Consider the following 15,753-nt stretch of genomic DNA (forward strand, 5'->3'; position numbering starts at 1 on the left):
CATATCAGAAATCTGTACTCTGTGAGAAAATTCCTGAATAGACGTTGCCTCGTAACAATGGTCCATGCAGTGGTCTTATCTTGTGTTGATTATTGTAATTCACTGTGGATTGACCTTCCAAATAATATACTAACAAAAGTTCAGTCTGTGTTGAACAGGGCAGCATGGCCTATCTTTGGTCTCCCCCCGAGAACCTCGACTACACCATTCCTAATTGAGCTGCATTGGTTACCAGTAAAGGCTAGAATTGAATTTAAACTGTGTCTTATTACATTCAAGGTTTTTAAGTTTGGTGAACCGAAGTATCTTGCTGAATTGTTACTACTCCCATTGGCATGCCCGGGTGTGATGTTACGTAGTGAAGATGATTCCTTGTGTCTTGGCGAGCTTGGGGCCATTCACCAGTCATCTTTCTCTGATCGTTCTTTTGTGTATAGAGCCCCTAGTTTATGTAATAGATTGCCATTGTCCATAAGACAACTCTTTTCTGCTGAATTTTTCAAGAGACAGCTGAAAGCCTTTCTTTATTCAAAATGCTATGACCTGGAGAGAGGTACTATGACGGATGATTATAGGGTTTAATTATTGCCACTTTCATATATATTTTTTTTTTACTGATGAAGTATGTATTGTATATGAGAGATGTCACAGTTCTTGTAACTTTAGAAATAATGTATATGTCTGTCGAGCACCTTTGAATTCCCTATGGAAGAACTGACACTTTTGAGAAACAAAAAAAAAAGATTATTTTCTTTATTATTATTATTATTATTATTAATGAAAAACTGAATCTGGGAATGAAAATGGAAGAATTTTGATATTTACCTGTGTTCAAATCTGGCAGCCCTGGAGCCGGTGCCAGCCACCAACAAGTGTTCATTATATTTGATCACTTGTTGTCACTGTCAGAGGATTTCATTCCTGTCATCGATCAGTTCATAGCTTCTCTTAACCAACGGCTGCTTGCATATGAACTGATGTCAGGTCGCTTTGGCTGCTTCGGACAACTGACAAAGCTATCCTCTGAAGAGCTGTCTAGAGCAGCTAAGAAATTACTGGATGTCTATCCCAGCGATCTGGAGACTTCATTTCCTGAAGAGCTCATCCAGTTTGCTGCTTTTGCGAGTATTATGCTGACGAAGATCCAAATGACGTTAGTGCTGAGCTATTTCTCTACAAACTTATCCACAAAAAGCATGTGCTAGATATTTTCCCCAGTGTGGAGGTAGCCCTAAGGATGTACCTGGTTGTAATGTGAGCAGCTGCAGTGCTGAGTGTGTGTTCCTTTTTTTTCTTTTTTTTTAGCTAAAATTGAGAATTGCCTACAAACAAGCAGGACACAGGAGTGACTTGTGAATTTGACAGTCATGAGCACTGACTCGGACATCCTGTGCTCATTGGATTTTAATTACTGTATTTATTTTGACAATTTTCCATTAGAAAATTGCGGAAAGCACCTGGACTAGACCAGATTTCTAGAAACTGTTCATTCATTGAACAGTCCATACAAATGTTGAGTGGTGAGTGCACGCGTGTTTTTTCTTTTTTTTTCGCTTCATGACTATTCTGTTTTGTGAGATATGCCAGGAAGTGTTCAGTGCATTTCAGGGCTGCTCTGTTTTTTTTTTTTTTTTTTTTCATTCAGGGCTAATTAATGTGGAGATTTTTCAGAAAGTATCGTTTTTACCTGATCTTTAATGACATCAGTTTCTGAATACAGTATCATAGGTCGTTGAGAGCGAGTTGTATCGTGCGAGCGAGCATATTGTTGCAACAGTGTGAGGGTTAGAAATGTATTTTCATTTAGCACCATGCTAATTCGATGCTTGGGATGGGCCCCCCACCAAAACAGGTCCCAGGCCCCCCACATCCCAAATCTGGCACTGTGTGTGTGTGTGTGTGTGTGTGTTTTATGAGAGAGGTAAAAATTTGAGTTATGGAGAAAGAGATGAGGATGGTGGTGAATGGTGAAGGGTGGAGTATCTCAGATATGATGTTTACAGGGTTCTAACCTTTGCTTCCTTCTTCCTTATATTAAAAATGAAAAGACAAAGAAGAAAAAAAAAAATGCTTTGTTGTTGCTAATGGTGAGCTAGAGCTTTGCAGACTAGTGCAGAATTTTGTTGATATCAGTACATGTTTATACACAGCAGGCATATGTATAATGTCATGGTGATTGGGCCAAATATTTTATGAAGGTCTCTGATAGAATATGTAACTTTATTCAGGTCCAGTGAATGAAATGATTAAATCATATGACCCATTGTGGACTTTGATTGGAACTAAGCAGAGAATTTATCACTGAAGGAAGCTTTTTTTTTTTTTTTTTTTTTTTTTTTTTTTTTTTTTTTTATGCAAGGAATCTTTCATTCCCTTAACTGCATCCCTTTGGAACTTGTATCCCCAGAGTGTTTCCCCCCAGACTTCAACCTACAGCTGTTCAGGTCCAACTGTTACAGATTTTTAATGAATGGAGGACACCATTATGCTGCTGTAAGAGAGAGACGAGGTGAAGGAGAGAGAGATTGTCCAGGTGCTTGAGGGTGCAAGAGTTGATGTATGCGGAATAACTGAAACTAAATGGAGAGGTGAGAGTGTGAGAGAATGGGAGTATGGATGGGGCATATGTGCAGGAGTAGGTGAAAATGAGAGGGCAAAAGAAGGAGTATGTATAGTTGTGAGTAAAAGATGGAAGAAGAGCATAAGAGAGTATGGATCAGTTGGGTCAAGGATTGTGTGGGTAAAATTGAAAGTTGGAATACAGATGTGGGCGATTGTGTGTGTGTGTGTATGTGCCAACGCAAGATCATGCAAGCAGAGTGAGAGAAGAGTTCTGGACAAATGTGGAAGTGTGCATGGAAAAGTTTGGAAGGAATGAGAGAGTGTTTTTGATCGGTGATATGAATGGTAAAGTAGGGAATGTGAAGATGGATGGAATAGTTGGTGAGTGGGGTGTGCCTGCTGAGATAGATGAGAATGGCAGTGCGTTAGTGGACATTTGTGCTGGGAGGGGGTTGGTGATAGCCAATACCTTCTTCACGCATAGAATGACCCACAGGTATACATGGCGAGTGATAAGAAGGGTGGGTGGTGAACTGAATGAAAGGAAGGCAATGATTGATTATGTGTGTGTGGATGAAAGGATGCGAAAATGTGTAATGGATGCAAGAGCTTATAGAGGTGGGGGAGTGGACTTTCTGTCCACTACTTGGTGGTGGCCAGAATCAAGATCCATTTAAGATGGAGAAATAGAAGGGAAGGATGGGAAGGAGTATTTGTAAGGAGAGTGGAAAGGTTACAAGAGGATGAGAAAAAGGCAGAGTATAAGAGAGAAGTGGAGGAATGATTGGGCAAATATGAATTGGAGCAGATGAGGGACGTGGAGGGTGTGTGTAGGATATTTACAGAAGAAATATGTGCAGCATGTGATGTGGTGTTTGGGATGAAGAGAAAACGGAGGGGTGTGGAAGGAACAGCGTGGTGGAATGAAGAGGTGAGACAGGCTGTGGCACAAAGAAGAAAGCATACAATGAATGGATGAGAAATAGGGGCGTGGAAGAAGTTGAGAGGCGGAAGAGAGAGTTATATGTAGAAAGAAAGAGAGAGGTGAAAAGAATAGTAAGAGAGAGTAAGAAGAGAGCAGATGAGGAATTTGGAAGGAACTTGAGTGTAAAGTGGAGGGACTGTAAGAAAATGTTCTGGAAAGAGGTGAAAAGAGTAAGACAGGGTGGAAGTGAAGTTAGCAGGGGAGTGAAAGATAAAAATGGTAGATTACTAGTGGAGAAGGGAGAAAAAGTGAGCAGATGGAGAGAACACTTTAAGGAATTGTTGAACATAGAGGATGGAAGTAATGCGAGTATAAGTGGCTGGGGAATGGCTGGGAGAAGGAGGGAGGTGAGAAGACAGGAAGAAATCAGTAGGATAGAAGTTGTGGAAGCAATGAAGAAAGTTAAATCGAGGAAAGCCCCAGGAATTAATGGAGTGTGTGGTGAAATGCTGAAGCATGGGGGAGAGATAGTAGTAGGATGGATGTGGAAAATGTGCAGATTGGCCTGGGAGCAAGGTAGAGTCCTGGAGGATTGGAAGTCAGGTATAATTATTCCCTTGTACAAAGGAAAAGGGGAAAAAGAAGTGTGTGGTAATCATAGGGGCATTTGTCTTCTTAGTATAATAGGAAAAATATATGGTAGGATACTTGTTGACAGAGTTAGAGAAAGAACAGAGGAATTAGTTGGAGAAGAACAGGGAGGCTTTAGGAAGGGAAGAGGTTGTGTAGATCAGATATTCATTTTTAGATCTTTAGTGGAAAAGTTTCTAGAGAAGGGAAAGAAGTTGTATGCGGCTTTCATGGATTTGGAGAAAGCATATGACAGGGTGGATAGACAAGGATTGTGGAAAGTATTAAGAATATATGGAGCAGATGGGAAGTTGCTGAATGCTGTGAAGAGTATGTATGATGGTGCTAAGGCTGCAGTGCGTGTGGATGGTGAACTGAGTGAATTTTTCTCTTTGAAGGTTGGGTTGAAACAGGGATGTGTCATGTCTCCATGGTTGTTCAATCTGTACATGGATGGGGTAATAAAAGAGGTACAAGGTAGGGTAGTGGATGTTGGAGTGGCCCAGGTGAGAGAGGATAGTGTTTGGGAACTCCCTGTACTGTTGTTTGCAGATGATACTGTGTTGTTGAGTGAAGATGAAGGAGAGCTGCAAGGCTTGGTGGATGAGTTTGGGAGAGTGTGTATGAAACAGAATCTAAAGGTGAATGTAGGGAAGAGTAAAGTGATGGTCTTTGAGAGAGGTGAAGTCAGTGAATGTACAGCGAGGTTGGATGGTGAGGAATTGGAAAATGTGAGTACATTTAAGTACATGGGTAGTGTGATGAGTAAGGATGGAGGTTTGGAGGGTGAAGTGCTTGAAGGGGTACAGCAGGGAAGAAAGGTTACTGGTTCCTTGAAAGCAGTGATAAGAAGCAGGGAAGTGAGCATGGAAGTGAAAAAGTTACTACATGACAGTGTTGTGATACCAACTCTAACGTATGGAAGTGAAGCTTGGACATTACTGGAAGGACACAAGTCAAGAGTGAGAGCAGTGGAAATGAGTTATTTAAGAGGAACCTATGGAGTCACATGGAGAGACAGGCTGACAAATGAGGATATAAAGGAGCGTTGTGGAGTGGATGTGGATGTGATAGGAATATTAGGAGGAATACACTGAGGTGGTTTGGCCATGTGGAGAGGATGGAGGGTGAAAGACTGATGAAGAGAGTGTATGTGAGTGAGGTGGAGTGGGGAAGAGGGAGGGGGAGGCCAAGGATGATATGGAAGGATGGGGTGGAGAGGTATATGAGAGAGGGGGGTGTGAGTTGGGAGCGGGGCAATGAAATGGCGAGGGACAGGGCGACGTGGAGGCGATTTGTTTGTGGCCACCCCGAACGGGATTGAGGCGTCTGGCAAAAAATAGATAGATAGATAGATAGTTTTTCCTTCCTCTGTTCTGTTATTTAAGAAAAAGAAAAAGGAAGAAGGAACCAAAGGCTAGAACCCTTCAAATTGTTCCCTCAAAAATTTACAAAAAACAAAACAAAACCAATAGGTATCCAGATTCATGATACGTTCATTTTGAGATGCCTGGATACACTTCGTTTAAAAGACTAGAGGTCACAGACTGAGTAAGACAGTTCCAGAGTTGGCCTGTTGCATACACGATGAACTGGGAGCATTGGAGAGTTGAACAGAAAAGGAGTGAGAGTTTACTGCTAGATGGGTGCTATGTGCCTGCCATAGTGGTGGACAAATGAAAGGAGATAGCTCAGATGAGCAGTGACCATTGGAGTAGCGATAGAAAAAGAGATAAAGATGCAACAGTATGGCGAAGTTATAGAGTTTGAAGGGAGCCAGGAGGAGGAGGAGAGTTAATGAGATGAAAAGCCTCTGACTCCACCTTGTTGAGAATGTGGGGAGCCTCCCCACACATGAGAGATGTTTGTTGCAGTAAGTGCTGAGATGGGCACTGCGGGAAGCAGATGGAAAAGTGAAGGGGGAAGTCATCAGGGTTTAAGTGAAAAGGGTTAGGTGTACAGTTTAGAAGGTCATTGATGAATAGAAGGAAGGTGATAGGACAGAGTCCTGAGGTGCACCATTATTGATAGCTGTAGATGAACTGTGGCCATCAACAACAGCAGCTATAGAACAACCAGAAAAGATGCATGAGTTGAAGGCATAGATAGAAGGATAGAAACCATAAGAGGGCAGTTTAGAAATTAAAGATTTTTGCCAAATTTGATCAAAAGCCTTTGAGATGTCGAGTGCAGTGGCAAAGCATTTGCCAAAGTCCTGAAAGGAAGATGACCAGGAGTCTTAAAAATAGGTGAGAAGATTGCTGGTGGAGCATCCCTGGTGGACCCATACTGATGGTCAAAGAAGGTTGTTATAGGAGTTATGCTTTAATTTTTATTTATTTATTTATTTTTTTTAAAGAATAGGCTCAAAAACTTTTGAAATATAGGATGGTAAAGCAGTTGGGTGATAGAGGGCTTGGAATGGACACCCAATATTTGGGATAGGCTGAGTGATAGCAAACTTCCAGCAAGAAGGAAAAGTACAAATCGACAGACAAAGGCAAAAGAGTTTACCTAGGCAGGGTTTAAGCACAGAAGCACAGTTCTTGATGACAACAGGAGGGACCCCATCAGGCCCATATGCGTTGTTAGTATTAAGGTCGGTGATGGCAGAAAATACATCAGTTGAAGAAATTTTGATGTTGCCCATGAAGAAGTCAGGGGGGGCAAGTGATTGAGGAACAGCACCAAATTTGTCCAAGGTTTGCGTGGGAGGCTCCATGTATGCATGCAATAAGTGGCCAGCACAGTTATCATACATGCGAATTTCGCCATCATCATGAAAGTGGATATAACTCTTAGTTCATTGTTCTGTCAACTTATCACATAACAAACTGACGTATACTGAGGCCTGACTGTGTCTGATGGAAACTGAATGGGTATGGTACTTTTACTTTAATATACAAAGGTCTTCTATTTCATGCCTTTTTGAAACTCTGCAATAAGATGTTTTCATTATCTTTGTCAAAATATTGCCATGGCTACTCATACACTGGTACAGCTGAAGGCTTTGTGAAGACAGCTGTATAAAAATGGATACTGGTAATAAGAGATTTGTTTTACTTAAAATTCAGTGGCATTTACTGTATAATGAAAATTAATAAAGGGGGCTCCCAGTGCTTTGTGCATACGAGTTTTTGCATCTACAGTAACATATTGTGAGATTTTGGTGTATCTATCTATTGCCAGATGCCTTAATCCTGTCAGGGGTGGCCACAAACAAATCACCTCCCTGTTCCTATCCTCTGCCTTTTGGCTGCCCTTCATCCAACTCACTCCCCCCTCCCTCATATATCCTCACTCCTTCCTTCAATCTTATCATTGGTCTACCCCTCCACTTCAGTCACATATACTCCTTGAGTCAGTTTCTCATTCACCATCCTCTCCACATGGCTAATCCATCTCGGAGTATTTCACTTAACACTATCACTCTCATCCACTTCAATGCCACAGTGCTTCTTTACTTCCTCATTTGTCTATCTGTCACTCATTGTGACACCACGTGCTTTTCTCAGAAAACTTATTTCCACTGCTTTCATTCTTGTGACCTAACTGGGTCCAAGTTTCACTTCCATGCATGGGAGTGAGGGTCACAATACTGTCATGGTATGGTATGAAAATGAAAGGTCAGGAGTAAGGACAGTTGAAAAGAGATTATTCAGGATTGTGTATGGAGTGTGGAGAGTAGCTAAGATAAGGAATAATGTGGTTTGTGAAAGATGTAGAATAACGAAGTCTGTGGGACACCAGAGTTGAAGAAAGTGTGTGTAGATGGTATGGTAAGATGGGGAGTGCATGTCAATAGGGTAGTGAAAAGGGTACCAGTATTTCTGAGTTTGTTTGGAGGTGGGAGAAGACATGGTAGACCAAGATGATAGATACATATGGTAAATTAGTGTGTGAGAAAGTTGGATGTGGAGGTTGATGAGGCTTAGGAACTGACATTGAATCAAGGTGGGTGGAAGAAGTTTGAATGGAGGAATATATGGCAAGTATTTGGCCTCTGTTTTTCTTGGTGATGTAGTAATTATTTGATCAACAATGACTGATAGGTAATATGAAGCACATAAGTGAGGATGTTCATGCCTGTTAGGTGGAGTCAGGATTCCAGATGCTTGTATGGTGAGTGAATGAGAGCTTGGCCCATTTAACTCCTTCAGTCCAGTGATGTATTTTTCCAAATTATTTTTGGAACATAAATGACTTTATTCAGATTAGGAGATACTTTGAACTGGAAGGGTGAGGTATAGCCTTTCCACCTGTACAATAGGCTTTTCCTGATCTGAATAAAATTGTTTATGGAATGAAAAGAATATGTTATCAAGTAGTTAATGAGGCAGATTTTTTTTTTTTTTTTTTTTTTTTTTTTTTTTTAAGGTGGAAAAAGAGATCTGGATGATGGTGTTGATGATAAAAGACTCTCTTAACTCAGCTTTAACAGATTTTTTGTTTAGATCACTATCACAATATGGAATATAATTTATTTTTAACAGCTGTATTGATGTATGTAACTATTGTATCTCCTTTTTTCCCTGTCTTTAGAGCTCCACTCATAAAGGCTGAACCAGATGACATTGATGATGAAGACTTAGATCCACCTTCCCGTGGACTAGACCGGTCTTTTCCTCACCGTCGCAAACAGCCGCTTCCATCGTTGGTTAAACAGGAATATACTGAAAAAGAGCATGTGATGGGTGATGTGTGGACAGAAGGAGAAGAAGGAGATGAGGAGGAGGGTGAAGAGGAGGAATATGGGCCAGATGTGAGCCTTCCTACTTCCCCCCGCGCACCCCCACCCAAACCCAAGGGAAGGCCACATCGAATACGTGATAACTGTTGCCAGACTGTGAACACAAAGGTAAAATTTCTTTGCGTACTTGGAAGGTGACTAATACCGTATACTAAACATTATAAGTATCCTTATCTACTATACTCTACAGTAGTTATGCAATTGATGAGTTATGTTTGACCAGAATTTCTCCACAGTTGCTTGTGAATAATACTGTGTACAGCGTGCTGTATTGTACACAGCGCATTGCAGTAAGCTCCCAGTTATCCGTTGTCACAATATCTGGCCCAGCACAACAGCCGGCTCTGCTGGCTCAGCTTTGCTAAAGCAATATCCGGCGCCGAAATGGGACGTAACCAGCAGTTCTATGCAGTATTCGGCATCGAGGTGTATCAACTGGCTCGCAAGCAGTAGCCAACTGGCACTGTATAGCTGTACTGTATCATTAGTGTATTTTATACTTAGTTTTCATCTATCACTCATGGAAAAGTTTTTAGGATAAAGGGTTGAGACAGTAACATAATATCCGGCTCAATGCTAAATGTTGAGCCATGGGGGGTACTATGTAGTATCTGGCATTTCGCATTATTGGACGTAGGGCGTGGCTGAATTATGACAGATAATTGAGAGTTTACTGGAGTGTGTTATTGTGTTGCCTCTATAGTGTAGCTGTGGCACTGAAGACAATTGTGATCACAATAAGGGCAGCCCAGGTATATGAAGGGTTTAGGTTAAGTAAAGTTAGTTTAGATAGTGATTTTTTAGATTCCATGGTGGTTATAAGATGGGTTATGTAGGGTTATATGAAGTGGCCATCAGAGATTTACTATTTGGTGATATCATCCCACAGGGTACTTATCAAGTTATAATATACTGTACTCACTGCACACTTACAGCAGCACAGTACCCACATAATAAGTCATACAATGAGAAGACAGAACTGCACAATATACTGTATTATCCAAGCAACAGATGCCACTGAATGTACAGTAACACAACATTTATCCAGCATTAAATCTGAATTCCTGCCTGTGGTAGAGTAGTGATCTTCAGGAGATTTTTGTACAGTAATCCCTCCAATATCTGATGTAACAGAGCCAAAGGCATGTCCAGATAGTGGTCCTGTCCGGATATTGGGCCCCAGCCTCCTGGACTTGTACTTATGGACCCTAACTCAGAAAAACACTTATACAGCTCCCTCTGGACATGCATTGCACCTATTTAAGACCCAAATCACACCAATAAGGGACATAAAAGACTGAAATAAATGCAAAAGAACCATAAAATGAGGTTTTAGAGGTGAGTTTATACAATATTAAACATTCTGGGTACTTACAAGTCCCTGGCTCCTGGACCGGTTTGAACCGCCAGTTTGCAGTCCACGGTTAATCCTCTGCACTCTAAATTCTAATTTCTTAACACTGCACAACACTGTAAATTCCTGTGTGTTCTAGTGGCGAGGTATTGCAGTTTATTCACTGTTTATTCACAAAAAACAAGCACCTGTGGCTTGCACTGCTATAAGCATCTGCTCTTGATCGGAGCTAGGCTGTGACTGTTGATGATGGTGGGGTACCAGAGTTGCCAGATTGCAGTGGCCACATTACCAAACTCCTCAATTTTCATTACCATTTTTAATTTTCATTACCAGATTCGTAAAGCTAGCATCTATTCTTCACTAATTATATACACAAGTGGAAATACATGTAATCACTATTCTTATAATTAACAGCATGTTGATTATTATCACGCTATATAGGCTACCAAATTAATCAGAGAGAGCAAACAATCCACCATCTCCATCCTGTGTATCTTCATGCATGTGAAAAATCCATTTGGTAATGCATTATTCTGATTCATTACCAAACAAATTTTTTATTACCAAATTGGCCCACACTTGGTAATGAAAAATACCAAATGGCAAACCTGACAGGGGAGGGGGGAGGGGGGAGGAAGGAAGGGGTGAAGGGACCATGGTGTAACAGCTGTTCGGCGCCAGGCGGTAATTTCAAATTACGTGTGGGAAAAAAGTCAGATTTTTTTTTAATTTTTTGCGGTTTTTGGCCCATTTTGGGAATATTGGATCCCGGGACGATTATGTCCGGTTAGAGGGGATGTTTGGATATTGGGCGTTCAGATATTAGAGGGATTACTATATTTAGGTGTATTGTAGCAGTTTTGAAAGTGGGCTTATCAGTATTTGTGACTTCGTGTAAGTAACTCTTCACTGCTTGAAGGGTCATTTACTGCTGAATGGATCAGTTTTATATTGAAATTGTGTTGGGATTCAGATAAGCGAGAATACTGATGTGAGCATTGAGCCGTGATGCAAAAAAATGGCTATTTTGATAAGCGAAAATTCATATTGTGGTCATTTGGATACTAAGGGGTTGCCTGTACTGTACGGAATAATATGTTCCCTCTTAACAGGAGTTCCTTTGCCAGAAGTACATATTCAGCAGGTAATGAGAAGTTCTTTCCATTCACAGAAATGTGTGGTTATTTATGTGTTAAGAGCTACTTTACATTTGTATCTTAGCAGTTGACAGAATAGCTTTGGCCTACAGGTACTTGTGAAGCACATCTGCAGCCAGATCATCATCCTCAGAACATCAACCAACAGAACACCGTGTAAAGTGGGCTGTACTTTATTCAGTCATACCCGGATAACGTATATTGACACCAACTTAAGTATTCAAGTAAACTTAGGCTACACAGAACAGAGGTACTGATAAAGCAGTAACAAATGCATTGATTAACTGTTTTAGGAGAAAAGACATGTGAACCCACCTTGCCAATAAGATTTTTATTACATGTTTAGCTAACACCTTTAATTCAGTAACATACTTTTAATTTTTGTCGTGAAGTCAGACAGTTTTACACAGAACGGAAGTGGATGTTTGGACTGGAAGGCTTATATTTAGCCTTCATTGATCTTGTCAGTAGTGGGGTACTCTCCAAAGCTAAATATAATTGTTTAGAGGTAGGAAGAATGGTATGAAAAATTCTTCTTCAGAGTAAAGGAAGTGTATATTCACAGGCTCAAACGTACAGACAGGGCAGTGATTAAGTGGGTGTGCAGTGTGTCCTTGAGTGCAAGGCCTCGGGTGACTAGGTTTACGATGGAAGAGTTGAGAGGTAGGATGGGACTCGAGTGTATTGGTCTTGTGATGAGGAGAGGTAGATTAAGATAGTTTGGACATGCAAAGAGGATGGGGGATGATAATTGGGTGCAGAAAGTGAGAAGTGTCAATATTAGGGGTAGGGTAGTGAGAGGTAGACCGAAAAAAACCTGGAATGAAGTCATTGAGTGTGACTTCAGGGTTAAGAGACTAAATAGGGAAGCTGCCAGAGATTGAGCAGCATGGAGAGCTCCCATTAGGTGTCCAAGGCCGACACATGCAAGTATGTTAGAGCCTTCAAAAATGAAAATGAAACAAAAATGAGTGAAGGTGTTTTATCATCATGCATGATCTTAAATTTGCTCCAGAATGCTGTAACAGACACTGCTGTGCCAAGCTGGCAGCATGAATATTGCAAACACAACTGCCAATAGCTGCTACTTAGCATGAGAATTCATCGATAGCAGAAGATTTCCTTGGGTGGCTAGATAATTGTGTTTGTTATTTGCGTGGTACAGGTAGTGTAGTTGTTTGAATGCACAAGACAGAGTGACGGTCATGCCTAGGTTTGATCCTAAAGAGGTGACTGGAGTTTTTTTTTTTTTTTTTTTTTTTTTTTTTTTGAACATTTAATGCCAACAGAGGGAGTAGGCTAGTTATCTATCCTTACATTTATTGGACTCCCTTTGCCTAGCCTTGGGCTGTGATCAAGGCAACTGGTCCCACTTACTTGTGTGTCATCCATTCATTGTTGGTTGTTAGGTGAGTGCTTAGGATAATACCTATGGATGGAAATTGTTGTAACTTGGGTGATGTAGTGATCTGTTGTTCCAGGATAGTGAGAAAATAACCTGCCACACTCTGAATGGCCTAAGTTATGGAAATGAACATAAGCAAAGTGCCTCATGGTGTGTAACTGAAACTTGACATTCCTGTGGATGAAAAAATTATTGCTAGTGATTTGTTGGGGGTGGTACTGTATAGAAGCTGTTTCCTGCTGAGAAGATGAATATAGATAAAATAAATGTGTGTAATTTGGGTCCACTGCATGTTATGTAACTCAATGAGGAATTTTACAGTATTGATACAGCTAAGCTTTATAGCAATGATTTATGACTTTCTGTACTTCAGGATGCAGTACGTAGGGGCCACTGTGTGCCTTTGCGGGAGGTCAAGGTACAGTGTGGACTCTCTGCTCCTCCTCGTTCATCCTGCCCTGCCTGCGCACATATAGACTGGCAGAGGTTAGTGTGTGTCTGTGTGTGTGTGTGTGTGTGTGTGTGTGTGTGTGCATGTGTGCGTGCGTGCGTGCGTGCACATGCGTTCATGTGTGTTAGTTTAATTGTCCAGCTGCTATTAGATACATGCATAGTAATTGATGTTTCTAAAAATTATACAGATCAGGGTTCAGAATATCATGCAGTCATTTTCTATGACTATTTGCAATTTCAGAGTGCTCAGATTGCCATTCATTATATTTCCAGGAACTTTGTGTTATACAGTATTGTATTTATTTTTTACCCTTGCCTCTCCCCCCCCCCCCATCCAGTAAGGAATGTTTGTAGGCTTTCAAGTCAGTGGTATATATGTGACAGGTTGAGAAGCACAGTGGGAGGTAGAATGTGCTTTCAGATTGAACAGTTCTGGCCACAATAGAAGTATATAAGAATTAGTAAAATTGTATCATAACAATATTGATGATCGTTTATGGTAATGTTAATACTGTACTTCTGCACTGCTGGTAATAATTACTATTTTTGCCTTGCTAGATTGGAAGAGCTTCTGTTAGCAGTGATAAAGGGTGGTGATACAGGAAGTGAGATGGGATGGGGGGAGGTGAGAGAGTGTGTTGGAGTGGTCCTAGATGCTGCTCCACCCCATTCTCCTTCACATCCTACAAATGTTCTGAAACTGCTGAGAGGGGAGGAGAGAGAGCCCATGGAGGTGAGTACCAGGGAGCAGGTATCATAGTTTTGCTTCATTTTTAAAGTCTCCAGCATGCTTGCATGTGTTGGCCTTGGTCACCAAATGGCAGCTCTCCATGCTGCTCGATCTCTGGCATCCTCCTTATTCAGTCCCTTATCCCTGAGGTCACACCCAGGTCAGTGAGTGTGACCTCAGAGATAAGAGACTGAATAGGGAGGCAGTGGTACAGGGAGGTATCATGCTACAGGAATGTGATGGAAGGACCCAGATACTTGGTTGATGAATTATAAAAGATAGGAATTTGCCAGAGTCTGTACAAGATGTAGAGAAAAAGGTGAAAGAGAGAGAGAGAGAGAGAGAGAGAGAGAGATTACTATACTGTAGAACACAAGACACTTTTTCAGAGTACTAATTCCCCAAATATCACTGCATCCAAGCAATCAGTGATAGGTTTTGAATAAATTCAGAAGTTATCAGAGTCATAAGGCACAGCCATTTCAAATATTGTGGTTGTTTTACAACTCTGCTTCATTATAGTAAAGCAGCCTCTCCTCATAAACTGTTTAAATTGTTGAAATAAAAATGTGTATGTTGTACATGGTATGGTATAATGTACACTGAGTCAAAATATGATCATTACACTTGTGAACGCCAGGTATCGGAAATTCTGCTCAGGTGAAGATTCGCGAAGTGTGTATGCCTGAATGGGAACCTCCCACACAAAAGTGCCAATGAGGAAAATACATGAGTAACATAAAGTTGCTCTGATCAGTTATAATTATTAGCACTAATTCGTATTAAAATTATTACTCGGCACAAAATATTTTATTCATGTTCACAGTATTAATAATCAGCCATGGATTTGTAATAGTACAGTGATCCCTTTGTTGTCACGTTCTTGGTTATAGCAGTTTTTTTATCACTGCTAGATGAAAATCTTCACTCCTGCCATTATTGCACATTTTTGGCAAAAAATTTTATCACACATCTGAGCTGGCTTCTGCTTTCAATGATAGTGAAACTTTGTGGTTTCTGATGGTGCTGAGGGATTCAAAGATGAGGGCTTACTTGTGGAGTTATTCTCAGGTGGTGGAGACCACTAGTTCTCTATCCCTTAGCCTCAGAACCCCCTGCTTCAGGCCCATGATAAGTATTTCTTTCGTATTGTGTCCCTTTCATCATTTTCTTCTAACCTAACCATGCCTGTGTGTGTTTTTGATACTTACCATAACGTTGTGTATGTATGTTGTGAGTAAATTGTTGTAAAAGGGAAAATTTGGGTTTACAGGTGGGGTGTCCAGTACCGGTTAATATAAATCCCATAGGTTCTCTGCTTTCATTGTTGTGCAATTTTGTTATCATACACTAGGTGCGGTAACAATTATGCACGATAACCAGGAGATCGCTGTACTACAAAATATTACCTTCAAGTGTTGTGTGAGAACTACTTTGAAGAACTATGTGAACAAAGTACAGTATTATTATGTAGAGCACAGTAGACCCTCATTATAACAGATTAATTGGGGGGGAAGCTAGGTCAGTTAAAGCTGATGGCTCATTATTTCCAAGGTTTCCCCTCTGAGGTGAGCATATGTTTGAAAACATATGATTACAGGAGCATATTCTAGTACTAAAAATGTAAATGTTACCCATTTTACACTAACATTGGCCATAATTTTGCCCTTTGCAGCTTAATTGACATCCTTGTCATTGCACTTCTTCATAGCTAGTACAGTATTATGATACAGTAATCTGTTGCTACTACTTGACAGTCATGATAGAGAGAGGCAGTCATGATA

The 15,753-nt window shown here is 40.8% G+C and overlaps 1 protein-coding gene across 1 annotated transcript in view; it reads left to right on the plus strand.

The window, feature by feature from the left end:
• LOC145413422 (uncharacterized) overlaps positions 1 to 15,753 on the plus strand; it is a 96,229-nt gene that overhangs the window by 38,568 nt on the left and 41,908 nt on the right. The window contains exons 8-10 of the mRNA XM_080283108.1: positions 8,660 to 8,975; positions 13,160 to 13,272; positions 13,798 to 13,972. Coding sequence (XP_080139234.1) covers positions 8,660 to 8,975; positions 13,160 to 13,272; positions 13,798 to 13,972 — 604 coding nt within the window. The remainder of the gene's footprint in view (positions 1 to 8,659; positions 8,976 to 13,159; positions 13,273 to 13,797; positions 13,973 to 15,753) is intronic.

Source organism: Coenobita brevimanus, chromosome 96, assembly GCF_032717465.1.
Source record: "Coenobita brevimanus isolate Jiangsu-jjx chromosome 96, ASM3271746v2, whole genome shotgun sequence".
NCBI classification, from domain to species: Eukaryota; Metazoa; Arthropoda; class Malacostraca; order Decapoda; family Coenobitidae; genus Coenobita; species Coenobita brevimanus.